This window comes from Rhinoraja longicauda, chromosome 17 (assembly GCF_053455715.1).
Source record: "Rhinoraja longicauda isolate Sanriku21f chromosome 17, sRhiLon1.1, whole genome shotgun sequence".
NCBI classification, from domain to species: domain Eukaryota; kingdom Metazoa; phylum Chordata; class Chondrichthyes; order Rajiformes; family Arhynchobatidae; genus Rhinoraja; species Rhinoraja longicauda.
Genome location: NC_135969.1, coordinates 19,916,245 through 19,943,756, shown reverse-complemented (window position 1 = coordinate 19,943,756; position 27,512 = coordinate 19,916,245). Strand labels below are relative to the sequence as shown.

The 27,512-nt window shown below is 44.9% G+C and overlaps 1 protein-coding gene and 1 long non-coding RNA gene across 8 annotated transcripts in view; one reads left to right on the top strand and one right to left on the bottom strand.

Moving 5' to 3' along the window:
• Positions 1-110: 110 nt before the first annotated feature.
• Positions 111-21,431, bottom strand: LOC144601810 (uncharacterized). Of its 2 annotated transcripts, none has more exons than XR_013548372.1 (5): positions 21,306-21,431; positions 12,078-12,190; positions 5,843-5,929; positions 5,273-5,407; positions 111-457 (listed from the first exon to the last, which is right to left on the bottom strand). It is a non-coding gene; the product is annotated as an uncharacterized LOC144601810 (long non-coding RNA). The 2 variants fall into 2 exon arrangements; XR_013548371.1 differs by lacking the exon at positions 21,306-21,431 and adding an exon at positions 18,854-19,046.
• The window catches only part of gata2b (GATA binding protein 2b), a 31,696-nt gene continuing 14,408 nt past the window's right edge, over positions 10,225-27,512 (top strand). The window contains exons 1-4 of one of the 6 annotated variants that reach the window (XM_078414251.1): positions 18,883-19,186; positions 19,552-19,837; positions 23,564-23,942; positions 24,728-25,357. In XM_078414251.1, the coding sequence (XP_078270377.1) occupies positions 23,705-23,942; positions 24,728-25,357 (868 nt within the window). In that variant the 5' untranslated portion in view covers positions 18,883-19,186; positions 19,552-19,837; positions 23,564-23,704. Of the gene's footprint in view, positions 10,242-18,882; positions 19,187-19,551; positions 19,838-23,206; positions 23,426-23,515; positions 23,943-24,727; positions 25,358-27,512 lie in introns of those variants that run through there. The other 5 variants (XM_078414254.1, XM_078414250.1, XM_078414253.1 and 2 more) reach the window with 5 other exon arrangements.

Here is a 27,512-nt window from a genome sequence, read left to right as displayed (position 1 = left end):
GTCTGAAGAAGTCCCAACCCAAAAAAACACCTATTCAAGTCAAGTCAAGTTTATTTGTCACATACACATACAAGATGTGCAGTGAAATGAAAGTGGCAAATGCCTGCGGATTGTGCAAAAAATTACAATTACAGCATCAAAATTAAAATTAATACAGAAAAAAATTTAGTCCCTGGAGATATAAATGTTAACAGTCCTAATGGCCTGTGGGAAGAAACTCCGTCTCATCCCCTCTGTTTTCACAGCATGACAGCGGAGGCGTTTGCCTGACCGTAGCAGCTGGAACAGTCCGTTGCTGGGGTGGTAGGGGTCCCCCATAATCTTGCTTGATCTTGATCTGCACCTCCTGATGTTTAGGTCCTGCAGGGGGGCATGTTCTCCGATGCTGCCCAACCCACTGAGTTACTCCTCCACTTTGTGTTCTTTTGTGTAAACCAACATCTACAGTTCCTTGTTTCTACATGAAAATGTTTAAAAACAATTAGACATGTACATGGATAGGACAGGTTTAGAGGGATATGGACCAAACGCAGGCAGGTGGGATATGCTGGTCGGTGTGGGCAAGTTGGGCCGAAGGGCCTGTTTCCACGGTGTATGATTCTAGGGCTCTATGATTCTAAGATCCAGGACCCAGTGATCATACACAACCACAGCCTAACTCCTTCCACAGCAGAGGAAAGGAGACCAAACTCCAGGGATAATTTTACAATGTCACTATATAAGGAAACAGATAATATTGAAATCTAAATCACGTCAGGGTTGGGTTTTCCAGGAACTGTGTGGAAGTTAGAGAATTTTGAACCATAGGGATCCCATTTACCGCAGGGATTCAGACTACTTGCTCCATCGATGTTGACAAGCCTCCTCTGATTCTTTGGTCTCAGCAACATATCTTCTTGACCAAGCTCTCGCCTTCTTCCAATTCTGTGCTTGACGGCAAGACACTAGATGAAATCATAGGGCCAAAGTAGAGTATCGGCTGTGTCTTTATTGTAACCCTCGCTCCGTATGTAAACAAATGCTCTATCGAACCTCTGCAGGTGTACGGTAGAGAGCACACTGACTGCTTGCATCACGGCCTGGTTCGGTAACTCGAACACCCAGGAACGAAAGAGACTACAGAGAGTGGTGGACACTGCCTGGTCCATTACAGGTGCTGACATCCCCACCATCAAAGGGATGTGTCTCAAAAAGGCAGCCAATATCACAAAAGATCACATGACCACACTAGTTCTATGTTATCCCACCTTCTCACCCACTATCTAGACTTTAGACTTTAGAGAAACAGTCTTTTGGCCCACTGAGTCTGCGCCGACCAGTGATCACACCGTCTACCAACACCATCCTACACTCTAGGGACAATTTACAATTTTACCAAAGCCATTTAACCTACAAACTTATACGTCTTTGGTATGAAGATGGAGCACCCAGAGAAAACCCACATGGTCTCAGGGAGAACGTACAAACTCTGCAAAGACAGCACCATTAGTCAGGATCAAACCCGGGTCTCTGGCGCTGTGAGGCAGCAACTCAACCGCTGCGTCACCGTGCCACGGGCCTGCAAGCTGAGGCAACATCCGAACTGGTGTCTGTCTGGAGTGGGAGGCTCTGAGCCATGAGCAGCATGGCCCCGGTGCCTTGGCAGGAGTTGTCCATTAGTGGAGAGGGTTTATTGCTCTGCTCGGCATGATGTTCCTGGGCCACCGCAAGGTCAGTCTGCAGACCCACCAATCCAACCTTCGAAGTAGCTGCCAGGAAACGAGTGCCCTGCAGGTCCCTCACCTCTGCCCCTTGCCGAGTTCCCATTGTTTCCTCTAGCATCAGACAGGCTTCCTGGAGAATTTCCTCCTCCTCCTGCAATAGGAATCAAAAGGATGGAAAAAACGCGGAATCATTTAGAACGTGGAACCCTTCGGCCCTCGATGTCTGTGCTGAACGTGAGGCAAAGTTAAACTAATCTCCTCTGCCTGCATGTGATACATATCCCTTCATTCTCTGCACATAGTCTCATACAGCAACGAATCAGGCCCTTCGGCCCAACTCATCCACACACACTTAGATGCCACCTCTAAGCTAGTCCCATTTGCCAGCATTTGGCCCATATTCCTCTAAATCTTTACACTCCCTGACCCTAACCAAAGCTCATAAATGCCACTATAGTACCTGCCTTCACTATCATCCCTGACAGAGTATCCCAGGCACCCACCACTGTGTATCTGTACATGTACAATAATAAACCAGCAACTTTCCATGCTGCATTCAATGCCTCAGTTCAGGCCAAGATCCCATGTGTGCCTCTCTCACCGTCTTCTGCCCTCTTCAAAGATCTTAAATCTGTACAGTTCCTCCCTATCCTTGTGAGGTGTGTGTGAGAGAGTGTGTGATGTATGTGTGAGAGAGTGTGTGTGAGAGTATGTGTGTGAGATACAAGCAAGACTGCAAATGCTGGAATCTGGAGATAGACACAAAATGATGGAGTAACTCAGTAGGTCAGGCCGCATCTTTGGAGAAAAGGAACAGGTGATGTTTCAGGTTGAGACCCTTCTTCAGAGTGAGGGTCAATGGCGAAGGAAAGTAGAGGAATGACCCTTATGAAGGAGCATCTTGATCCAAAATGTCACCTATTCCTTTTCTCCAGAGATGCAGCCTGACCCACTGAGTTACTCCAGCATTTTGTGTTTATCTTTGGTGTAAACCAAGTAGAAGAAAATAACTACAGGTGCTGGTACAAATCGAAGGTATTTATTCACAAAATGCCTGAGTAACTCAGCAGGTCAGGCAGCATCTCAGGAGAGAAGGAATGGGTGACGTTTCAGGTCGAGACCCTTCTTCAGACTTCCACTACGGACTTTGGTTTTGTATTGTATTGGTGTAAACCAACATCTGCAGTTCCTTCCTACAGCCAAGCCAGCCAAGTGGTTTACAGGAGACACAAGAGACTGTAGATGCTGGAATCTGGAAATAGACCCGCTGGAGTAACTCAGCGGGTCAGGCAGCATCTCTCGAGAAAAGGAATAGGTGACTTTTCAGTTTGGAACCCCTATTCAGACTCTGGAAATCTGGAGCGTAGATGGCTGAAAGTTGGTCCAGTACCAATATGATTGATCCATGAACCTATCTTCATTGATGGGACAGAGGTGGTGAGAGTCAGCAGTTTCAAGTTCCTGGGCGTGCATATCACTGTGGATCTGTCCTGGGACAGCAGACAGAAAACTGGGACTCAGTATATCGCTGAGTACTCCATCAAACTACTACTGTCTGGAGAGCACACTGACTGGTTGCATCACAGCCTGGTTCAGTAACTCGAACGTCCAGGAATGAAGGAGACTACAGAGAGTGGTGGACACTGCCTGGCCCATCACAGGTACTGGCCTCCCCACCATCGAAGGGATCTACATGAGGCGCTGCCTTAGAAAGGCAGCCAGCATAATCACAGACCCACACCACCCTGGCCACGCTCTCATCTCACTGCTACCATCAGGAAGAAGGTACAGGAGCCTGAAAACCGTGACCTCCAGGTTCAAGAACAGCTTCATCCCAGCAACCATCAGGCTCTTGAACACTGCACAACACTAAGCTCAGCAACTGTGATTTTCTATAGACTGTGTCTTTGGTTCCACTACGGACTTTGGTTTTGCATTTTTATGGTTACCTAGTATTATGGTTGTTATCTTATTGTATTGTGTGTTATTGTGTTTACAGGCCTATTAAGCTGCAGTAGGTAAGGATTTCATTGTTCTGTGTCACACAATCAGGCCCTTTGCCCCCAACTCATCCATGCCAACCTAGAAGCCCCATCTAAGCTAGTCCCATTTGCCCATATTTGGGCCATATCCATCTGAACCTTTTGTATCCATGTATCTGTCCAAGTGTCTTTTAAATGTTGCTATAGTACCTGCCTCAACTACCTCCTCTGGCAGTTGGTTGCATACACCCACCACCCTCTGTGTGGAAAAAATAGCCCCTCATGTTTGTATTAAATCTTTCCCCTCGCACCTTAAACGTATATCCTCTGGTTCTTGATTCCCCTACCCTGGGCAAGAGTCCCTGTGCATTCACCCTATCAATCCCCCTCATGATTTCATACACAAAGAGAGGCACTTCAAGGGGGTCTCCAAGGAACGCGGTGTCTGGCTCTAATGCTACACAGAAATGCTATGTAGTTTTGTTTTGCCCCTGTGGTATCCACCTCTTGCATCAAGCAATCATACCTGTTTTAATTGCACACTGCTCCGTGTCACACAGGTCAGAGTTTGCAAATCACTTAGCATTCAAAGTCCTCATTGTGTTTGAGACTCAGAGGGAAATTCTCCAGGCAACATACATGCCAACTGTGAACAGATCCCCAGTGGCTGCCGTAAGGCAGGTTTCACCATAAACGCAGCCTGAATTATATTTCTTGTTTTAAATAAATATATTGTTCCTTTGTTTTGTGACACACAACCCTACTCTCTGGCAGCGCATGAATCGAGTTGGCGCCACCTCTTGAGTCAGTCTCTCTCCATCACTGAGCGGCGATGAGATAAACTGGGCCATTTCTCTCCGCGCCGTTTGAACGCACGACAGGGGCTGAGGTGGACTGATTGCGGTCAGTGAGCCGGCGAGGGAACGAGCTCTCCGCCTCCATGCGCCCCACGGCAGCGCCGCTAGATGGTGGTCGCTCTCCGCGAATGGTCCCCATCCCACCCAGGGTCCAGGAGATTGAGTGGATTCAGTGCCGATGTTGAGGGAGTGTTGTTGTTATTCCACCTGACTGGATGGCACATCGCCTCAAATGGAGTTTACATTAGTGATTCTGTTCCCTGCATTTTACTAAAGCAGTAAATGCATATATACACACAATATTACATTCTCTCTCTCTACACACAATATTACATTCTCTCTCTCTCTCTCTCTCTCTAATTACACACTATCACTCACACTATCACACATTCTCCCACACACACACTATCTCATACGCACACACACGCACCTAATCTCACACACAATATCATATATACACTCTCAGACGCACTGTATCACACACTCACACGCACACACTTACATTATCACAAACACTTTCTCAAACACATATTGACACACACACACACACACTATCATACACTTTCAAACAGACACAATCTCACACACACACTCTTACACACACCCTCTCTCTCTCTCTCTCACACACACACTCTCTCTCACACTGACACATACTCTCACTCTCACACACACACATGCGTTTAGGTTTCCACGCATTCAAGAAAGGAAATGCACTGTAATATTGCCTGACCTGCTGAGTTCCTCCAGCATTTCGTGTTTTGTTCGGGATTCCAGCGTCTGCGTTCCTTGTGTCGCCTCCTCTGTTGGTGTCATTGCAACAAGGATCCTTCTCAATCACCTCTTCCCCTCGCTGCTCCCAGAAACACTGTGCAGATTACACCCATCATGAGGTTCAATGGAAAGGCTTTGGAGCCCCAGAGATCCAGCACAGAAACAGGCCCTTCGGCCCACCGAGACCGTGCCGATCATCAATCACCCATTTATATCAATCTTACCCAAGCCCCATTTCTTCATTTTCCCCACATTCCCATCAACTCCCCCAAATTCTACCCCTCACACACATGGGGGGGGGGGGGGGGGTAACCAATTAACCCACACATCTTTGGGACAGGAGCAGTCGGGTGAAACCCATACTCTCACATGGGAGAACGTGCAAACTCCACACAGACAGTGCCAAAGGTCGGGATTGAACCTGGATCTTTGGAATTGAGCTGCAGTGGGACCATCACCTATGCATTCATGACAGAGTAACCTATACAAGTTTAATTGGCCTGATATATTCAGTGCTATTCTATGTTACCTCAAGAGTCACGAGTCAGGAGTGTTTAATTGTCATATGCGCTGACAATGGAACAATGAAACTCTTACTTGCTGCCGCATAACAGACCTGTAAACACACAAATAAAAATATAATGAATAAATAAATGGATAACTGCAATACTAGTGCAAAAAAAAGTCCATAGTGCGACCAAAGACACAGTCCACAGAAGATTGCAGTTACTGAGGTTAATGTTGTGCAGTGTTCCTCCTATCTCTCAGGAGACGCCTCCCAGTGAAGGCAGAGTTGGGGATGGAATGCATCATTGCCTGCAGTGGGCCAACACACACTCTGTTCTCAAACCTAACCCCGTAGAGTCAGAAGGATCCCGACCCAAAACTGCCAATCCATGTCCTCCAGAGATGCTGCAAGCCCTTTGAGTTACTCTAGCACATTGTGTTCTCTGCAAGACTACAGCATCTGCAGTTCCTTGCATCTACCATAGAACTGAACAACATGGAAATAGGCCTTTTGGCCCATCTTGCCGACCAAGTTAGCATTGTGGGCTAGCCCCTTTTGCCTGCATTTGGCCCATAGAACTCTAAATCCTTCTTATCCAAACTCCTGCTCTGCCACACAATGATAATCCCTGCCCTCGTATGTTTCAGAGATCTGGGCAACAACCAGGCACCTCAGAGGGTCTCTGCTAAATCCTCTGAATCCACTGGTGGGGCAGATGACCCAATGCCAGGCTAACACCTCCTGCAATGAGGTGCCAATCACTCACTTCCGTCTCGGGAGAATGGGTCACGGGTCTGAGATGAGATTCCTGAACTCCACTGTCGGGAGATGCCATTCCAAGAAGTTCTCAAACTTCCTAAAGTGTACAATGCCTCACCACTGCTGGAAATCCCTGTCCCACCACAGTTCAAGGAAATTTGGGAGGGTACATAGGGCCTTGAATAGTCTTTGTCACAAACAGTGGAAGGAATGCATCACCTTCCAGGCTCTCCAACCTCTCCCCCAATGGTTCACCCATGCCTTTCCCCACTGAGGTAGTCTGTGTATTCTGATAGTGGTCTCCTCAGCCACCTCAGGACCTAGAATGGAAGGGAATCATCATCTCCAGAGAATGTATGAGAGTGGGGTTAGGAGGGAGTGAGAGATCAGCCATGATTGAATGGCAGAGTAGACGATGGGCCGAATGGCCTAATTCTGCTCCTATTACTTATGACCTTAAGACCTAATAAGAGAGCTGGAAAGAGTGCAGAGAAGATTTACGTATGCGGCCAATACTCGAGGGCCTCAGGTAAAGGGAGAGGTTGGGCAGACTAGGACCTTATTCCTTAGACTGTATGAGGCTGTGGGGTGATCCTTTTGAGGTGTATAAAATCCTGAGGGGAATAGATAGGGCGAATGCATGGAGTATTTTACCCAGGGTAGGGGAATCAAGAACCAGATGACAGGTTTAAGATGAGAAGAGAAAGATTTAATAGGAACCTGAGGGATAACTGTTGACACAGAGGATGGTGTTACATAGAACGAGGTGTCAGAGGAGGTAGTTGAGGCTGATACAATAAAAGAGTTTAAAAGATTTTGGACAGATACATGTTTGGAGGGGAAAGGTTTGGAGGGATATGGGTCAAATGCGGGCAGGTGGACTAGCTTAGATGGTGCATCTTGGTCAGCATGGACGAGTTGGGCTGAATGGCCTGTTTCTGTGCTGTATGACTATATGACTCTAGTGTCTTTACAATAGGGGCTATAACTGATTCTGACTAGGACATCCCAGGTCTTCAAGGGATTGGGTTCAGGCAGCGTTGGGTTTAACATAAGAAGCGGGAGCAAGCGGAGATCAGTCGGCCCATTGAGCTCGCCCAGCATTGGTCAGTATCATGACTGATTTTCCTCAGTCAATTTCCCTGCCCTTGCCTCAGTATCCCTAGTGATATCGATCCTTGCTGTGAATGAACTTTGTCTGGGACTCTTGGAGTGGAGGATTCCAGAGACCCATCACCGTCTGGGATATCAACAAATGCTCTCTTCCACTCTTCCACTCTCCTGGATGATCTTCCGCCTGCTCCCAGGATGTGTAGCCCGTGATTTTGGTCTGCTTTTGCCCAGGGAAACACCCTGCTCTCCAATATATTGCAGTGCCCTCCATAATGTTTGGGACAAAGACATATCATTTATTCATTTGCCTCTCTACTCCACAATTTGAGGTTTGTAATAGACAAAATCACATGTGGTTAAAGCGTACATTGTCAGATTTTAGTAAAGGGTATTTTTATACATTTTGGTTTCACCATGTAGAAATTACAGCTGTGTTTATACATAGTCCCCCCATTTCAGGGCACCATAATGTTTGGGACACATGGCTTCACAGGTGTTTGTTATTGCTCAGGTGTGTTTAAATGCCTCCTTAATGCAGGTACAAGAGAGCTTTCAGCATCTAGTCTTTCCTCCAGTCTTTCCATCACCTTTGGAAACTTTTATTGCTGTTTATCAACATGAGGACCAAAGTTGTGCCAATGAAAGTCAAAGAAGCCATTATGAGACTGAGAAACAAGAATAAAACTGTTAGAGACATCAGCCAAACCTTAGACTTACCAAAATCAACTGTTTGGAACATCATCAAGAAGAAAGAAAGCACTGGTGAGCTTACTAATTGCAAAGGGATTGGCAGGCCAGGAAAGACCTCCACAGCTGATGACAGAAGAATTCTCTCTATAATAAAGAAAAATCCCCAAACATCTGTCCGGCAGATCAGAAACACTCTTCAGAAGTCAGATGTGGATTTGTCAATGACCACAGTCCACAGAAGACTTCATGTACAGAAATACAGAGGCTACACTGCAAGATGCAAACCACTGGTTAGCCGCAAAAATAGGATGGCCAGGTTACAGTTTGCCAAGAAGTACTTAAAAGAGCAACTACAGTTCTGGAAAAAGGTCTTGTGGACAGATGAGATGAAGATTAATTATATCAGAGTGATGGCAAGAGCAAAGTATGGAGCAGAGAAGGAACTCCCCAAGATCCAAAGCAGACCACCTCATCTGTGAAACACGGTGGTGGGGGGTGTTATGGCCTGGGCATGTATGGCTGCTGAAGGTACTGGCTCACTTATCTTCATTGATGACACAACTGCTGATGGTAGTAGCATAATGAATTCTGAAGTGTATAGACACATCCTGTCTGCTCAAATTCAAACAAATGCCTCAAAATTCATTGGCCATTGGTTCATTCTACAGAAAGAGAATGATCCCAAACATACTGCTAAAGCAACAAAGGAGTTTTTTCAAAGCTAAAAAATGGTCAATTCTTGCCAAGTCAATCACCCGATCTGAACCCAATTGAACATGCTGAAGAGAAAACTGAAGGGGACTAGCCCCCAAAACAAGCATCGGCTAAAGATGGCTGTAATACAGGCCTGGCAGAGCATCACCAGAGAAGACACCAAGCAACTGTTGATGCTCATGAATCACAGACTTCAAGCAGTCATTGCATACAAAGGATATGCAACAAAATGCTAAACATGACAACTTTCAATTACATGACATTGCTGTGTCCCAAACATTATGGTGCCCTGAAATGGGGGGACTATGTATAAACACTGCTGCAATTTCTACATGGTGAAACCAAAATGTATAAAAACGGTCTTTATTAAATTCTGACAATGTGCACTTTAACCACATGTGATTTTTTTCTATTGCAAATCTCAAATTGTGGAGTACAGAGGCAAATAAATAAATGATGGGTCTTTGTCCCAAACATTACGGAAGGCACTGTATGTATACCGTTGAAATGACATTGCGTTGACCTTTAGAAGAAAGACGAATTAATTAATCGTTGAGGATGATGGGGGTGGATAGAAACGGCAGGTAGTTGTTGCTAGCGGTGACCATATATAGATCAGGACCTTGGGATGGATTAGTTGCTCCCCCCCCCGGCCCCTTTCCCGTCCCCCCTCTGATTTCTGATGCAAAGGTTTAAATCATTTGTGCCTTTGCGTTAAAAAAAATCAAAGAAGGAAATCAAAAAGTAACATATTTAATATTTAAAACCTCGAGTTTAACTTTATTGGGGACAGACGTCGTATGAAATGGCAAGAAGGGTACAAATGCTCAGAGGGTGGAACTCGGGGTGAAATAGGCTGGTGGGGTTAGACTAAACCCATAATCCCTTCGTTTGCAGAGTAACGAGTGACGGTATGAATGTACCCGCGGCGCTTAATGTAAGGTATCCCTTTGGAAAACCGACGGTGTATAATTCGCAAACTCTCCCCCCCTCCCTCCTTCTCCCCCCCCCCTCCTCCTAACCCCTCCCCCCTCTCGCACAGATATCGATTTATTTTAAAGGGTTTTCCGCTATCGAATCTCACCTGATTTTAGCTTAAATCACGAAATAGCGAGGCTGCAGAGATCTGAACGCGAAGCATTGTGTGAGTAATATTTAACTATTATTTATCATAATATACACTTAATTATAACTGATAATTTAAAGGCCAAGTACCTAAATGTGGTCGCCATCAGTTATTTGGATTACGTTATTGTCGACACGACGATCAATTGATTTGATTGACTATTTGATGAACTATTTTTTTAAACCAGCACCTGCATGTGTAAAATTTAACCCTCCTTGAGGCGTACATAATTTGGCCGTAAATTTGTCTTTAGAGGGACAGAAATTGAGAGTGGGAGGATGATAGTGGGAGGACGGAGGGGGAGAGGGGGGGGGGGGAGAGAATGGTAGAATGTAACTCTATTCAGCAGTCTGATTCTCATAATCAACTTGGAGACGAATTTATAGCGAGCGACTGTGGTCGCTGGGAGAATTCAATGCGAGAGAAAGAGAGTTAAAAGATGTCCCTGCAAGTACTGCCAGTCGTTATTTTCAGAGCGAGATCACCTAAACCCCCTAAACCGCGCAGGAGGGGACTCTGTGGAATTTAATTTAAATATTTTAAATTCGCCTTCCCATTTATCCGGCGCCTCTCCGGAATAAAGTTAAACTCGAAAAAAAATGTAAAAAAGGTGTGCGCAGGGAGGGAGAAAAGAAATCATTTCACGACTAACTGTGTTTAATCAGTCTTTATCAGAGGAAGAAGTCATTAATTTTTGTTTTTTTAACTTTACTTTTTGAGGGAGGATTGAGTTTAAACCGATGTAAATTAAGAAGTAGCTGGGCTCCTGGAACGAATTTCTGGTTCACAAATGTATTCCTGGGTTTATTCTCCGCGAGAATTTGGTTTCAATATTGAACAAGAGGGCGGCGGGGTTACCTGTGGCGTTTCAGTGCCGGGCGATGCTTTGGGGGGGGGATTTATTGAGACTCGCGTGCTACCCCGATAGACACAAGACTGGCGAACTGAGCACTTGATTATCTGCTGGAGCGAGATAAGAAGACGTTTATTTCTCCTCCCCCTCCCCATCAGATTACAGTCAATTTACTTTTGAGCGCAGAGTGATCAGCTGTTTCCATCCGACTTCATTGAGAAGCGGAGATAAGATGTCGTCTGCTTATGCTGCCCATTCTCTCTCAAGGAAAAGATTAGTTTCCAGGGAATGAAAATATGCTCCGGGTTAATAAAAAGGGCGCTGCGTGTTTATAAATATATATAAATCTAGCTTCATGAATTTCCTGTGTCTTAGTTTTTGAAAATAAAAACGAAAACTGGCTGTCTTGTGTAAATCCAGAATGATTGGTGTTGCCAATATAGTTACAGTTTAAAAACCCCATTTCATGCCTTCGACAGACAGAGGTGACCAGAAATCACATCGTGTTGTTAAACGGGGTAATGACGAGGGGGATTTAAATCAGGCCGATTGTGGAGGCGATTGGTAAGAGGGGTAAACTGATCATCGATGAATTGGTCCACTATAAAACCATACCAGTCTCAGTGTTTGCAATTATAATACCTAGTGGGTCTAAATCGGGGATATTATCTCTGAAAATTAAAGACAACCCGTCAATGGCAATTATTTTAAAACATAATATTTTGGGTTATGAACAACATTATTTTGTTTGTTTATTTTGACATAACGCTCTGATCTCGACAGAAACATTGCAAATAATAATCAGACGTGCAAGTATTTGTGTTTGGGGTGGTTTTTTAATGTAAATTATAAGCCATCGCGCACTATCAAATATCTATAAATCATAACAATTGGAAATCCGAGAGCAGGATCTAAGATTTTTCTAGGATTTGGCGCGTCCGTGTATTATAATTCATTTCTCCACCGTGCCGTATTAATCACCAGAGATGATTTCATCTTACCTTTCCAGATTTAAGATTAATTAAAGTCCTGTTCTCCGGGCGACGGGTTTGTGACTGCGAGTTACTGATAACTCTAATCACCCAAACATCAAGGAGCAGTCTATAATCGAGGTCTAAAGCAGGCAAGAATTATAGCGTTACAAAGAGGGTGGTTTATAACTAATTCCACTCCCTGATCTACGATTAACATTTACTTTATGATTCTGTTTCCCTCTGATGTTAATACCGTTATAATTTTTTAATCACATTTTGCACGATAACTCTTTTTTACACGGTATTTCTCCCCCCCCCCCCCTTTAGATTTTAATTTCCGTAGAAACACCTCGGATACAAATATCTGTTTAAACATCACAGTTAGCCTGAGAATAATCCACAGAGATCGGACAAGCCCCCTCTCCTCTCTCGCTTACTCGCTCAATAAAAATAATATTCCGTTTAACCTACATTGGAATAAATTCTGAAGCTACGGCGCTCTGAATGTACATTTAAGCTGAACGAAATTTTAGCCACGTGTGAATCAATGGATAGTAAAACTGGTAGAGATGTAATAAGCGTGGTTTATGTGCACATAATATAACTGTGGTGTATTAGGTTACCTATACATTTTGTGTGTATAATACATACACACACGCAAATGTGTGTACTTATATATATATATATATATATATATATATATACACTCCTGTACACTGGTTTTCCACGCGTCTGCCCGCACACCCATGTATATGTGTGCGCTCTCCCCACCCCTGTCATTTATTCTAAAGCATATACTAAAACGGTGCATTAATATACAACTATCTGGGTATATACCTTGTATAAAACTGTCACCAGCTAAAATTGTTTTTATACAATTATTTGCAGCTAATAGGCGCATACACACACATATATATCCCTATATTCACAAAATGCTGGAGTAACTCAGCAGGTCAGGCAGCATCTCGGGAGAGAAGGAATGGGTGACGTTTCGGGTCGAGACCCTTCTTCAGACTGAACCACTCCAGCATTACTCCAGCATTTTGTGAATAAATCGATTTGTACCAGCATCTGCAGTTATTTTCTTATACATATATATCCCTAACCAATCTGAAGAAGGGTCTCGACTCGAAACGTCACCCATTCTTTCTCTCCAGGGATGCTGCCGTGTGTGTATCTTCGGTTTAAACCATCTGCAGTTCCTTCCAATATATATATATATATATATACATACACATACATATATACACATACATACACACACACGCGCGCGCGCACACACACACACGCTCACACATATATGTGCGTGCGTGTGTGTATGCGTGTGTGCGTGTGAATCACAATCCATTCGTGTACAGAGTTTGAGGATATATGGCCTATTAGCTGCAAATAATTGTATAAAAACAATTTTAGCTGGTGACAGTTTTATTCACGGTATATACCTAGATAGTTGTATATTAATGCACCGTTTTAGTATATGCTTTAGAATAAAGGACAGGGGTGGGGAGAGCGCACACATGTACATGGGTGTGCGGGCAGACGTGTGGAAAACCAGTGCACACGAGTGTTCATGGGCTGTGCGGGGAGAGTTGTCTATAACCAATGCACACTCGTGTTCATGTGGACAGCGTGGTTATTAGTGGTACGGAGGGTCGTGTGCACGTGTATTTTGTGTACACGTTTGCACGGAGTTTGAGCTCTGGCCATAGACTAGCTGTATTTGTTCACTTACTGATGTTCTAACCCGAATGTGCGTTTTCATTTGGGGTGGGGATGATTTTTGAACGGTCGGCGCAATCCACTCGGGCACGGATTTTTAATATTTTGTGAATTCGGGAATGTCAAATAGGGAAATGTCAGTTTGAGAGGGAACCGACGAGGGACGCAGAGTGCAGGCCAAGCACGGGTTCAGTTCTTAACGACTGGATAAATCACGTTGAATAAGGTACCGAGAGAGAGAGAGAGAGAGAGAGAGAGAGAGAGAGAGAGAGAGAGAGAGAGAGAGGGGGGGGGGGGGGGGCGACCCTGTGTACAAGAGCCTCGAGTTATTGCCTGAGTTTGTGTGAACACCTCTGCAGAAATTGTCAGTCTTCGAGGGCACTCTTGCGGTTTCTGCTCCCGTCAAAGGCAGCCGGTACAGCTGACTGCTTTTCAGTGAAACGGGGTGGGTGCGAAGTGGATGAAAGATAAAGACAGAGAGAGAGAGAGAGGGAGGGAGGGAGGGAGGGAGAGAGAGAGAGAGAGAGAGAGAGAGAGAGAGAGAGAGAGAGAGAGAGAGAGAGAGAGAGAGAGAGAGAGAGAGAGAGAGAGAGAGAGAGAGAGAGAGAGAGAATGGGATGGAGAAATTGAATGTGGCAAAGATAGTGGGATGGGGGGGGGGGGGTTTGAAAGAGTGAGCTACACACATAAACACACACACGGGAAAAAAGCATACTCACAAACAGTTTGTATTATAAACATACAAAGTAACACATAACACGCAACGCTCTTTCTTACACAAACACATATACACACAAACAGATACGTGCAAACACAGCCACACACATACAGATACATACAAACACAGCCACACACGTACATATACATACAAATACAGACACACACGTACAGATACATACAAACACAGCCACACACATACAGAAACAAACATAAATGACCACTCTCACTCGCACAGAAAGACAGGCACACACACTCAGACGGACACACACACACTTACACATACAAACAAGCAAAAACAGATTCACGACTGTCACACACACAGAAACAAACACATAAACAACCACACTCACTCGCACACACACACACACACACACACACACAAACAAGCACAGAAACACACTCACAAACCGTCGCACATACATAGAAACAAACACATAAACAGCCACGCACTCTCTTTCTCACACACTCACAGAGATAAACAAGCACATAAACGCACTCACAAACTGTCTCATAAACTTACAGAGAAACACAGAGCCTCTCTTTTTCTCACGCGCGCGCACACATACACACGCAGACACACACACACACCCACACGCATACACACACCCACACGCATACACACACCCACACGCATACACACACCCACACGCATACACACACACACACACACACACACATGCACACACACACATGCACACACACACATACACACACACATACACATACACGGATCGGGACAGGCCGGAGACACGCGAGCCCTCTCGTCGTCACCCCCCCCCCCCCCCCCCCCACACGTCTGTCAGGGTCGAGATGGGAGATTCGCTCTGGCTGCCCGTCCTCTGGGTCGACTCTAGCTTGAGTTGCCGCCGGTGTTGGGGGGTCGGGATGGGATCTGAATTCTAATCCAGAGTCTGATAATTCGTGATAGTGGCGGCCTGGAGTTAGAACTTGGAGGTTATAGATTCCTCGCCGAGGGCAGAGTCTGTTTTTAAATCACCAAAGCCCTAGAAGTAAAAGATTATATACATGCACAATTGCCTTCACAGAGCGTAACTTTTACACATTTCAACATTTCAACGTACAATATATAATGAAAAGCGTATAAACGGAATATAAACATATCATATGACATGTCATGTCATATTAATATTAGTGTTAAACGCTACTAATAAAACGCCAAGAAAATAAATAGAAATACAAAAGTAAAGAAAAGACATAACAATATTATTTTATTCATTTCTACTGAAATATTAATTCCGGTTTTTTTCTTTCCATAAGTGTTGTCCGGCCTGTTTTAATAGCTGAAGTATTAGAAAATGTGTTAAATGTATCCATTTTGTCCATAATCATCTCCCTCTGTAGCTAAACTCCCAGAAGCTAAAACGTATAAAACATGAGCATTTAAAAAGAGAAATAGACACTAATCATTTGTTTGTAAATATATTTTTAAAAAGTTTTAACACATGGGCCATGCTAGATAGATCGCTTCACTTTGTGGGTTGTATTAAAACATTCTATTCAGCAATTTTGAATTTCCCTTTTGCAAAATGCAAGGAGTGCATTGAACAAATGTTTTCGTCCAGAATTGGGCGGATTTTGTCCACCTTGAGATGTGTGTGTGTGTGTGTGTGTGTGTGTGTGTGTGTGTGTGTGTGTCTGTGTGTGTATGTGTGTGTGTGTGTCTGTGTACGTGCGTGTACGTGTGTGTGTGTGTGTGTGTGTGTGTGTGTGTGTGTCTGCCTGTGTACGTGCGTGTACGCGTGTGTGTGTATGTGTGTGTGTATGTCTGTGTGTGTGTACGTGCGTGTACGTGTGTGTGTGTGCATGTGTTTCTGTAAAGAGAAATACAGCGGAGAGACCGTTTATAGCGCCGCTTGTGAGGGGTTCTCTGAGATTTATACCACCGTGTTTTGAGATTCAGGGTTGATGTTGCAGCTTTATTTACGTCTAATCTTTTTTTTAAATTCAAATTTACTGGAAATAATTCAGATGCAACTCCAAACACAGCCAATTTGTCTGGTTGAGTGGATTTGAAGGTTTAAATTCAAGGCACTTTACCAAGATCTTAATTTACAATTAAAAAAAAAAAAGAGCTTTAATCTTTCTCCGCCCAATGTTACAGTCGGGGGAAAGAGGGGCTTTATTAAAGAAAAAAAAAGCTACAGATATATGGATGTTACTCCAGTCTTTCGCTGGGCTTGGAGTCTGTGAGCCTTGCACCTGCCTCGTTTGAGTCCCAGTCCCGTGCCCGAGATTTAAACAGCTTTGCATTTTAAGCAAACATCGTTTATTTAACTCCTTTCTCGCAAGCGGTTGAAAATGAACAAGCTTTTGTTGCAATCTGATCCCGGGGTGTTTTTTCTTTCTTTTTAATATGTAAGCTCGCTGGCGATTGTCAAAACAAAGGCCAAAAACGTAGCTTCTCAATCAAAGAAATCAGTGGTTTAGGAGATGTAGATCCAGGGCTGGCCGGCGAGTCCTCAGCACCGGTCTCCACTCTGTGTTGCCGATGGTAAGAGATTTAAAGAGGATTCGTAGACGAGGGCTGTCCAAAACACACACAGAATAGCAGTAGGGAAGCACAGGCAGCTTTAGCTCGGGATTAATACCGGTTTGTGGTGTTTACTTTAGTATTTGCATGTTTCCATTCTCTTCCGTGTAAATGTAAGATTTTCCAGGGGGAGCGTTTTTGAAAGGGAATGGACACTGTCTCAGGAGAGCTGATAAACAGGTAACTGGAAATTTAAACATAAAATGGAATGTGTGTTCTCTGGAACCGTCAAAACAAACGAGGTCGCGGTGTTTATAACCTGAGGGAGCTGCAATATTCGTGGTCGCTTAGGAGGTGCAATGAATTAATATCAACAATAAAACGCCACATAACTCTGCCCTCGCAGAAGCTATACTCCGGATTCGGAAACATCCGACTCCTGGTTCCTAGAACCCCCAGAGTTTTAAATCACCTCAAAAAATCTTGCACGTCCCCCCCCCCCCCCCCCCACCCCGCAACCTCTTAAACAAGTCCCTACACGGATTTTTTTTTAAAGGGATGGAAATTTCCACATTAAATCACAAAAGAGAAGTCACGGAAGGGATTCACTTTTGATGGGCGAGTGAATTGGGCAAACGAGCGGTGAGATATAACGGCACAACCCCTCCACAACATGTATTCGCACCAAACTTTGGAAAAGTGTAGACACTGCTCTGAAAATATACCCAATACTAAAACACATTAGGACGATATAAATGTGATACAAACGGGTGATTGTATACATTATTTTAAAATTAAAGGCAAACAACGTAATTAATTTATCGATACACAATACATCTCTGGAGAAAATCTCTTGGGTGTCAAATATGAATAAACCGATTAATTCCACCCCCCCCCCTCCCCTTTCCTTCCTTTCCCAGTGTTTTTGTCTGGGCTGGTTAAAACATCGGATCCCCATTATGATACTCTCGTATCCCCTCCACCCACATTAGACGTATCTGACGAGGTTTTATTTAATTAATGTGAGCGCAGAATAAATCAACGGCTCACAGAAACGCACATTCTAATCTAATGAAAGTTCACCTTCTCTCTCCGGCCGCCCTACAAGTCGCTGCAGTAGAGGTGCAGATTTGTGATCCGTATCCCGTTCCCAAATAATATCATTTCGTAGAAATGAGCCCCCTTAATGTACTGACAGCGGGGCAGTGTTTTCGTCGAACGCTGTAAGATGTAAAATACACGCGTTATTACACCGACTGTTATTGTGTATGGTTCTGTGTTTAATGTTTTGTGTGTGCGCACATACTTTAAGGTATTCTGATCATTTATAGTTGTGGATCTGATAAACAACTCTCTTTCTCTGTAAGTGCCCGCGATGTACCAATATTGTAACAGGCATTATGTGGCATTGGGGTGACTTCTGTACCTCGCTGTCCGCGTTATATTAGTGGACGGCATATATATAACGTGCTATACATGTACCTTGCGTATCGTGCATTGGAGTTTTAGATTGCAGAAACAAGAAACTACAGATGCTGGTTTACAAAAGAAAGACACAAAGTGCTGGAGTAAGTCAGCGGCTCAGCCGAATGATTGGTTGAGTGCTGAACTTTGTGTACTGGGCTTTATACAATCCGTATAATATTGCGTGCGTTTGGATCTAATTTGAAGAATGCGCTATGTTATTTGCACAACAGATTGACATATTGTCCTTATCGATTATTTTGCAATGTTTTGGATCAGTGGGGCACTAAGAATCCTGTGTGCACTTTTACCTGAAGATTGTGTGTGTGTGTGTGTGTGTGTGCGGATTGCATTCTAACCCGGAAGAGTTGATTTTGAGAAGACTCCTACGTGTCTCAATTTTGGTTACCTGAATCGGCAGCTGATTGGCCAGCCAGTGCTGGGAGCCACAGCGGCGCTGGGGGGGGCTCGAACCATTAAACGCCCGGGTACACTGGGCGGAACCGTTTGTCTGATCTCCAGCATCTCGGCCGCAGTCGCCTCTGACAACCGCACCAGCCCGGCTCTCGTCGCGTCCGCACAAAGGGCCAGTCACGTTTCTGTTTGTGTCACGAAGGAGGCACCCTGGTTCTCTGCGACTTGAACGGCTATTGCTGAGAAGACGGAGTGGAGAGAGGGCGATATCTTAACCCCATTTAGTATGGGCTGCGGGTCGATCCGAAGATTGAGATAGGTTCAGTCTGTAAGTATCTTATCATTACATCCCGACTAATAATTGTAAAGTTCAAAACTCCAACACAGAATCGCCGTTCTCCTGATTATTGTAAATAATTATTCCCAAATATTCTCCGTTTTGCAACAGTGAGCAACAGGATAAATATCTCAAATATTATCGAATGACAAAATACAGAATAAAAAACTATGAGATGCACGTGTGGCGGGAGGAATTGGAATAATTATTGATTTACGCCGTAGGACAAATCAAATTTCCGGATTAAAATTTACATTGTATTCGACAATTTTGATCATTGTGAACGGCATTGATAAATACCATCGTTAATGACCCAGAGGGTCAAATACCTAAATAACCTTGTTACTTGTTAACAGATCAGGTTTTCAAAGTTGTTGACGGCGATACTGGAGTAGCTCGGCTGGTCAGGCAGCGTCGCTGGAGAACATGCGATAGGGGATATTTCGGGTCGGGCCCTTCTTCAGACTGATTGTGTTAAATCGAGTTCAGGGAATTTATAAACGCCACACATCTCTACCCGAACGTTACTTGACTAGTTCAGCTCTCGATCGCCAAATTCCTCTACCCAGAACCTAAGACTTTTAAACCCTCCAGAAACCTCGCACGTTATCCTCCACGGCTCCCTCTGAAACTCGCTGCAAGGTAGGAAAATTTAAATTAAATCTTCACATTAAGTCGGAACAGAGAATTCCCAGAAGGATCAGATAGATTCCCAATGGTTCGCTCTGCTTTGCAACAGTAATGTATTAATTTCTGTTCAATTAACCGCGGGAAAGAAATTAAGAGTTTCATGTCCTGGTTTAGATGGCCATGAATTAGAATTTATGCGCACATAATCGCCTGCGCCTTGCCGGGTGAGGTTGTTTAAGGATGGGACACGGGAACCAAGGTGGAAGGGAGATGTTTAGTCCGCTGTCAACGACGGACAGAGTCGGAAATTAAATCCTGCTTCGTAGTAAATCTCTCCCGGGGGACAGGGCTAACAGAGGTGTGGGTGAAACCGATGGATGTGTGAGTGGGGGGAGAGAGAGAGGGGCAAGCGACTTAGGGGGAGGGTTCCCTGGTCAGGAAATGGGGATCAAGAAAATACAATCCTTAGACATTTGGCACTGGGTTAAGGACAAGACGTGGAGTGAGAGAGAAGGGAAGGGGGTGGGGGAGGCGCCGGTGGGAGTGGAGAAAGTTAGAGAAATAAACCTCATGCTTTTTTTTCCACAAACGCTTGGAGGTCACGGCGAGGTTATCGGGTCTGAAACTGTCCAACCGGTTACCCCGTGGGCTTCTCTCCGCCCCACGGGCGCTTATTTAAAAGTCCACGCCGCTCTGCCGTTAGATTTTTTTGCTCCGATTTTATTTTCCTTAAAATAAATAAACGCACTTTGGCAGAAATTCCCGTGAAACTGACTTGAAGCCAAATCGTGAAAATCCGCTGTTCCTCGGCGCGGGTCCTCTGTGAAATGAACTCTCAGCAACGTGGTTGAAATCGGATGAAATCGGGGCGTTTGGATCGGGTTTGTAGGCGAGGATGGGTGGCGTGGGGAGAGAGACAGGGAGAGGGTAGCTAATTACTGCGCATCGGTCGTTTTCTGTTGATGCCGGGTGCATTTTGAGATAACATTTTTCCTTGCGACGATTGACACGAAACTATCCCGGGATTACCAGTGATTTTTTTTTGTTGCTTTAACCTTCGCTTTGCGGACCAGAAATTCGCGATGAATTTTAAGATTTTATTCATCGCGAATATATACATATACATATTATATTGAACAAGGATTTCGACCCGAAACGTCACCCATTCCTTCTCTCCATAGATGCTGCCTGTCCCGCCGAGTTACTCCAGCATTTTGTGTCTATCTTTTTATATTAAGGGTGTGTATCAGAAGTAGTTTAATCATACGAGTTACCTCTCCCCTCTCTCTTTCTCCGGAGCTGCCAGTTGCTGCGCCACTTGTAGGATTTGCTGAAGATTATATGGAAATGTATTTTAGGGTTTTTTTCCCCATTGTAAGTGCTTCGATCTGACAGGGTGCTCACGTGATGGCGGTGGAGTTTAAATAGACCTACAACACAAATGACGGCTGTTCATTTCATCGCCAGTTCTGGATCTTACCTTTTTCCTATCTCCTGCCCACGACAACTAACAATTCCTCTCTCCCTTATCTATCCACGGGCTTAGTTGAAAGTTCCTGCCAGCGTCCAAGTCACCGGCTGAGGATCCCCGACTCCTCTCAGTTCCCGGTTTTCACGGCGACTCTTCGGCCGCCGGGAACATTTAGTCTCTGTTTCTCACCGACCAAGACCCGGCTCCTCCGGATTTCGCCGCTGACTTAACTCACTCCACCCCCCTCCCCTTCACTCGGAACAGAAACCCGGTTAAAGTAAAATGCACCAAATTTTAATGCGGTTCGGTCATATTTTTAAACACACATTTGATTTTCTTTCCCCTTTTAAAGAGATATCTACCGGAAAACCCAAGGGTTATTTGCCAACCCGTATTGTATAACAAATAAAATTCGGTGCTCAACAAAATTAACGACCCTCTTAAAACCAAAAACCCACCCACCCCTTAAAACACGATTAAGACAATGTGTTGGATTATATTGACTTCACCAGGTGTAACGGACATAGCAGTGAGTATTACAGACTATTTAACTCCCTCGCCGAATCAAAATCTCTCGTAAGCTTTTAATTCTTTGGGGGGTGGTGGGAGAATGAACAGTTCTCACAGAATTAGACTTCAGACCAGCGCGTCGGAAAGTCAAACAACAAGAATAACATTTTCAGTCACTGTTCAAAACGTCAAGTATTGGATGAACTCAGCGGGTCAGATCTGTCTCCGAAAAGACCGAACACATTTCGGGTCGGGACCCTTCTTCAGACCCTTTTTTTCCCAGTCTGGGGGTCTGTTGCTGGCGGGCGCTCGCTCCTCTCTCCGCTCTGTCCACGAAACACCATCGGACGGTGCATTTTTAATCATTTTATTTTGGGAGAGGGCTCATATTTTCCTGTGTCACCACGGTCGATTTAGTAAGTGCACGGTGCACGGGTTGCAGTTCTGGATAAACATTCGCCTGGGTACAAACGGACGCGTGTGGATGGATGCATCGTCAACTCTGCCTTGAAACAAGAAATCGACGAGTTACAACGCGGGGACCTTGTTTAAACTGCGCTCCTTTTTTTTTCTCTTTGGATCTGACCTTTTTCTTTTTGGAAAGGGAGGGGGCGGGGTGGGACGTGTCGAGGTAGAGGAGAGAAGGAGGGGGGAAGTTGGGGAAAAAGAAACTTCATTTCCTGGTTAATTTTGGCAAGATAGGTGACGTCAATGGCCAGGCGTCAGTGTGGCTGGGACTGCGACTCTTGTCCGCGAGTGGAGGGGAGGGGGGTTACGTCCGAATGCTCCCTAGTACCCGGCACAGATCACTCAGGTCCACAACACAGCCGCGAAATTCGGGGCCAAAGACAAACCAAAAGTATGATTGCTTTGACAATCCACACTCCATCCAACCTGTGAAATATAATTTGGAATAAACACAGACAGCAAATAAACAAACTAAAACTCTCGGCCACATATTGCAAAATCTATAAATCATTAACGTGCGATTTTATTTTCAACAGGACGGTTCGCCCTTTCCAATCAAGGGGGTTTATTTAGGCGTGGGAAGAGAAGGGGGGGGGGGGGGGGGGAGAGATTCACAACATAAACACCATTGTCCCAGCCTTGAGTCCTTTAAGTGAATTGACTCAAAAATGTTTTTAAGAAATCAGATTTCATTACTAGTTTGCAGCAAATTTGAATGTTTTTTCCTAACGGAGCGAGTGGAAGATTTGTTAAATGAACAAGTTGTAAATACGTTTATTGTGTGTTTTTGTGTCTTGGAGGCAGAGAACCAATGGGATTGTGGGCTGAAGGTCTGGGCTCCGGCGCTCCCATTGGCCGCCCGCAGTTATTAGTGATAGCGACGCGCGTTTCATGTCTGTTGAACAGCGTTGAGCTAACTGGCGCCAGCGGAGACATGCCATAGTTTTAGTAATACGAAAGTCACTGAGGCTTTGCATTTCACCGCCACCCGCGACCTACACCACCCCCCTTCCCTTCCCTCGCTCCCTCCTCCTGTTTGAGTACAAAACAAATGGAACTCATCTGTTTAAAACTACTGTAGTCACAGGAGACGTCTTATCTCTGCTGCAGCCCGGGAGTTGCGTGCGATCAACTATTTTTTAATTTAACTTGTAAGTAATCTATTTAAAAAATATATATATACAGTGTTCCTTCGATTTATTGACTCCAGATTACTTTTCTCTCTTCTGTCTCCTGTTCAGTTGTGGCTTCAGAATTTAACGTAAACGATTAACCGGCGCTCTTTACAGGTGCGACGCGACTGTAGATCGTAGACGGCAGGACAACCTTCTGCGGGGCACTCGCGGGAGAAGAGGGAAGTCCGGTGTTTGCTGGCGTAACGCTGACCGGTTTTGGGATCGCTCCTAAGACAAGAAATTCCAGGCCCCTTGATGGAAATCGCCACAGACCAGGCGCGTTGGGTTTCTCACCACGCCGTGTTGAATGGGCAGCACCCGGACAGTCACCACCCGAGCCTGTCCCACAACTACATGGAACCCGCTCAGCTCCTGCCGCCCGATGAGGTCGACGTGTTCTTCAATCATCTGGACGGGCAGGGCAACCCGGTCTCCCCATATTACAGCAGCTCCCCACACGCCCGCGCCACCGTCTCCTACCGACAGGCTCACGGTGAGTGCGGCCGTCTCCCCCCGTCTACCCTCTCCCCACTCTCCTCGCTCTCTCTTCCTCTCCGACTCTCTACATTTCCCCCTCCTCGTTCTCCATCTCGCTTCCTTTTCCCTCTCCCCTCGCTCTCATCCCTTCATTTCTCACTCCTTTTCCCCTTTTCATCTCTTTATTCAACTCCCATCTCTCCCTCTCTCATTTTCCCTCCCTTTCTCCTCCCTTTCCCCCTCTCCCCCTCTACCTTTCTCCCTATTCTCTCTCTTTCTCTCTCTCTGCGCCCTCTCCCCCTCACCTCTCCCTCTCTCACACCCAGAGGATGCACCGCGTCCGAATGCGACGTCGCGACTTGTAACTGCCGCACACAACTGTCCACTTCCTCTTTATTGATTGCGTTTTAAAATATTTTTTTTGAAAAGGGAAGAAACGTGGACGCATTTTGTCGGCCCCTCCACCCTTCCCCTCCCTCCTTCGCCCCTTTTCTGCCGAAAAAAAGTCGAAAAAACACACTACTTCCCGGAAATGAAATCAAAACGTGGCTTTTTAATATAGTTAGTAATCCAGGATATCACAGTGTGAGAGGTTAGAGTAGAGACTCCGCATCCTCTCTATCTGCCCCTCTCTTCCTCCCCTGGTTGGAAAGTTAGTTCATTTTGTTTTCGGTCGCGTTGGGAAAGGAAGGGAATATTTATTCACTCGCCCCTCCATCCCCCCCCCTCCCCTTTTTTATTTTGTTCTCGGCTGGCTAAGTGTGTTATTAAAAAGAGGAATGTCTCACAAATTATTCGCAGCGCGCCTGTCGGGGGGACAAGTTTGCGGGCCGCATCTTCTACACAGCCCCACCATCTCGTGGCTTGATAGCGGCAAAGCTCTCTCGGCTCATCACCACCACCACCACCACCACAACGCCGCGGCCTGGACAGTCAGCCCCTTCTCCAAAGGGCCACTCCACCCGGCCGGCCCGAGCGGCCTCAGCGTCTACTCCGGCGGCACGTCGGCCTCGAGTCTCTCGGCAGCGGCGGCGGCAGCGGCAGCGGCGGCGGCGGCCGGACACCCTAGTCCGCACCACCTCTTCACCTTCCCACCCACTCCTCCCAAGGACGTGTCTCCAGACCTGGGTGGTCACAACTCGGTGTCTCCCTCCAGCTCGGCGGCGGCAACTGCAGCAGGTCGGCAAGACGATAAGGAATCGATTAAGTATCATGTATCTTTGGCAGAGAGTATGAAACTGGAATGTTCTAGAAGTTCTATGCCATCGCTCGGAACCAGCGCGACTTCCACCCACCACCCTATCCCTACTTACCCTTCCTATGTACACGGTGTTCATGAATGCAGCAACAATCTCTTCCATCATAACGGGCTCCTGGCGGGCGCCTCTAATTTCACACCTAAATCCAGGAGCAAAACACGCTCATGTGCCGGTAAGCATTTTAAATTAAAATTAAAAATACATTAAATCAAATTATATCTTTAAATAAACTTCGTTTCAAATATCCTTCCCACTGTCACGGTTTAATCTGTATGTCTCTCTCTCTCTCTCTCTCTCTTACACACACACACACACACATCTTTCCAATCCCAGCTATTAATAAATCCTTTTTAAATTTTGGATCGCTGGAAATTAAATTGTATTCCTTAAAACCGATTTGTTTAGCGTCAACTTGAAAAGTTAAGCAGGCGAATGAGCCCAAACAGAGCCGTTCTCTCCGAAAAAAATACATCTCTAGCAAACAAATAAATTGGGGACACGGGAGACTGTAAGATGCTGGAATCTTAAGCAAACACACACACACACACAAAGAAAATTGCTGGAGGAACTCAGCGGGTCAGGCAGCGGTTACTGATTTGAAACAAGGAAATTTGCTGTTTTGTGTAGAAAAAGAACAGTAGATGCTGGTTTAAACCAAAGATCATTTGCTATATTCATGTTTGAAGAAGGGCTTTTTGGGAACAAGCAAAATGGGATGTAGATTAATACAAACGTAGCATGTATCTTGTTTTGAATAGTGCTCCCCAAAAGTTAATACAAGGATTAATTAATTTTGAGAAATAATCGCTCTTTTATGGCGGGTCCCGGCCCTTAAAATCGTTGCTTGCGCGGCCCAGAACATAGATTTGAGAGAATGTTTGCCGAAGGCAAGATGTTAAACAGCAGTGTAGCGAGTAAAGTGATTGCCCCACCTACCCCATCCCTCACCACTGTTCTTGCACCGATCTTCGCAGCCTGTCTCTGCCGGAGTTACAAGCTAACTCTAACGTCCTAACTTCCCCTCTCTCTCCCAACCTGATTGCGTTAATCCCGCAAAAACAAGCCTCCCTCGCAGGGCACACTTTTAAACTACAAAATATCCACCGACTCGCATCGTTGGCAGCAGGTTCCTTCCAACTCGAGGGCCCACACAATTCTAGTAAATATGTCGATAAAATATGTTTTCTTGATTGATTTTTTACATAAGACCAACACGTCCAGAACATGTTTACTTAATGTTGCAAATGATTGTTAAATAGTAATTTATCCATTAAATCGTTTTGATGATCTTTTAATCCATTAACACCTTAAAGAATAAGCGAAGTTGTTGTATTGTCGGGGGACTGTTTTTACTCTTGTTACTTGTGGCGAACAGGCCTGAACGTTGTTATTAAACCCAACCTTGAATTATCAGCGTAGTACATCTAATTGTGACTGCGCTTTCTCTGATGGGCGTTGTGCGCTGTACAAAAATATCTAATTTCACTTCACTTTCTCGTTCATACATTGGTCTCATGTAGCGAGGAATAGAGTGGTTAAAATCAGCCCCAAACCAGCAAGACACATCTTGACAGTCGCGAGTTGAACTGAAAAAATTACCCAAACAAAAACCCTTCAAATCTAAAAAAACATTTCCTGCTTTGTTTGAGAGCATTGTATAAAGTTTTGGTGAGATTGGGAAATTAACCAAATAACATGATTTGACTGGATAGCATGCAAAAAGCGTTTCACTATATCTCGGCACACATGACAATAATAAATCAATATCAAGAATTTATTATGAAATTTAATTATTTTAAATCGACCACATTATGTTTTTAAAAAAAACCCTCAACGCTTCTAACAAGGAGTAGAATTGAGAACAGTTGTGTATGTTCAGCGCCGGTCAACCTCTAAGATACAATTTCACACAGAACTAAACCTTGTTATGTAAACTGCACGTAATATTGGGTCGGTGAAGGGGTTGTGCGACTTCAATGCTGTATCAGGTTCTGTTTGCATAACATACTCATTGCGTTGGTTCCCGCAGCGATTACTGAATCCTGTTTTGTTTAGGGCTAAGGACAGTAGACGGGACTTGTACAGGGTTGTTTTGGGTCACCACTATGTCAGCCATTAATCTGCTACAAACAATTTCAGATGAGTTGCAAGTATTTGGATCAAAATGCTTTGTGTTGGAGGGAATGGGGCAGATTAATACGGTGAAATAATGTAATCATTTTAACAAAAGCGATTCACCATAAGTGACCCTCCCAGAACGGCTTACGTCTCCGTGTTAAATAGATGCCTAAACTTTTTTTTTCGCGGCCCCAAAGGTATATCAAATG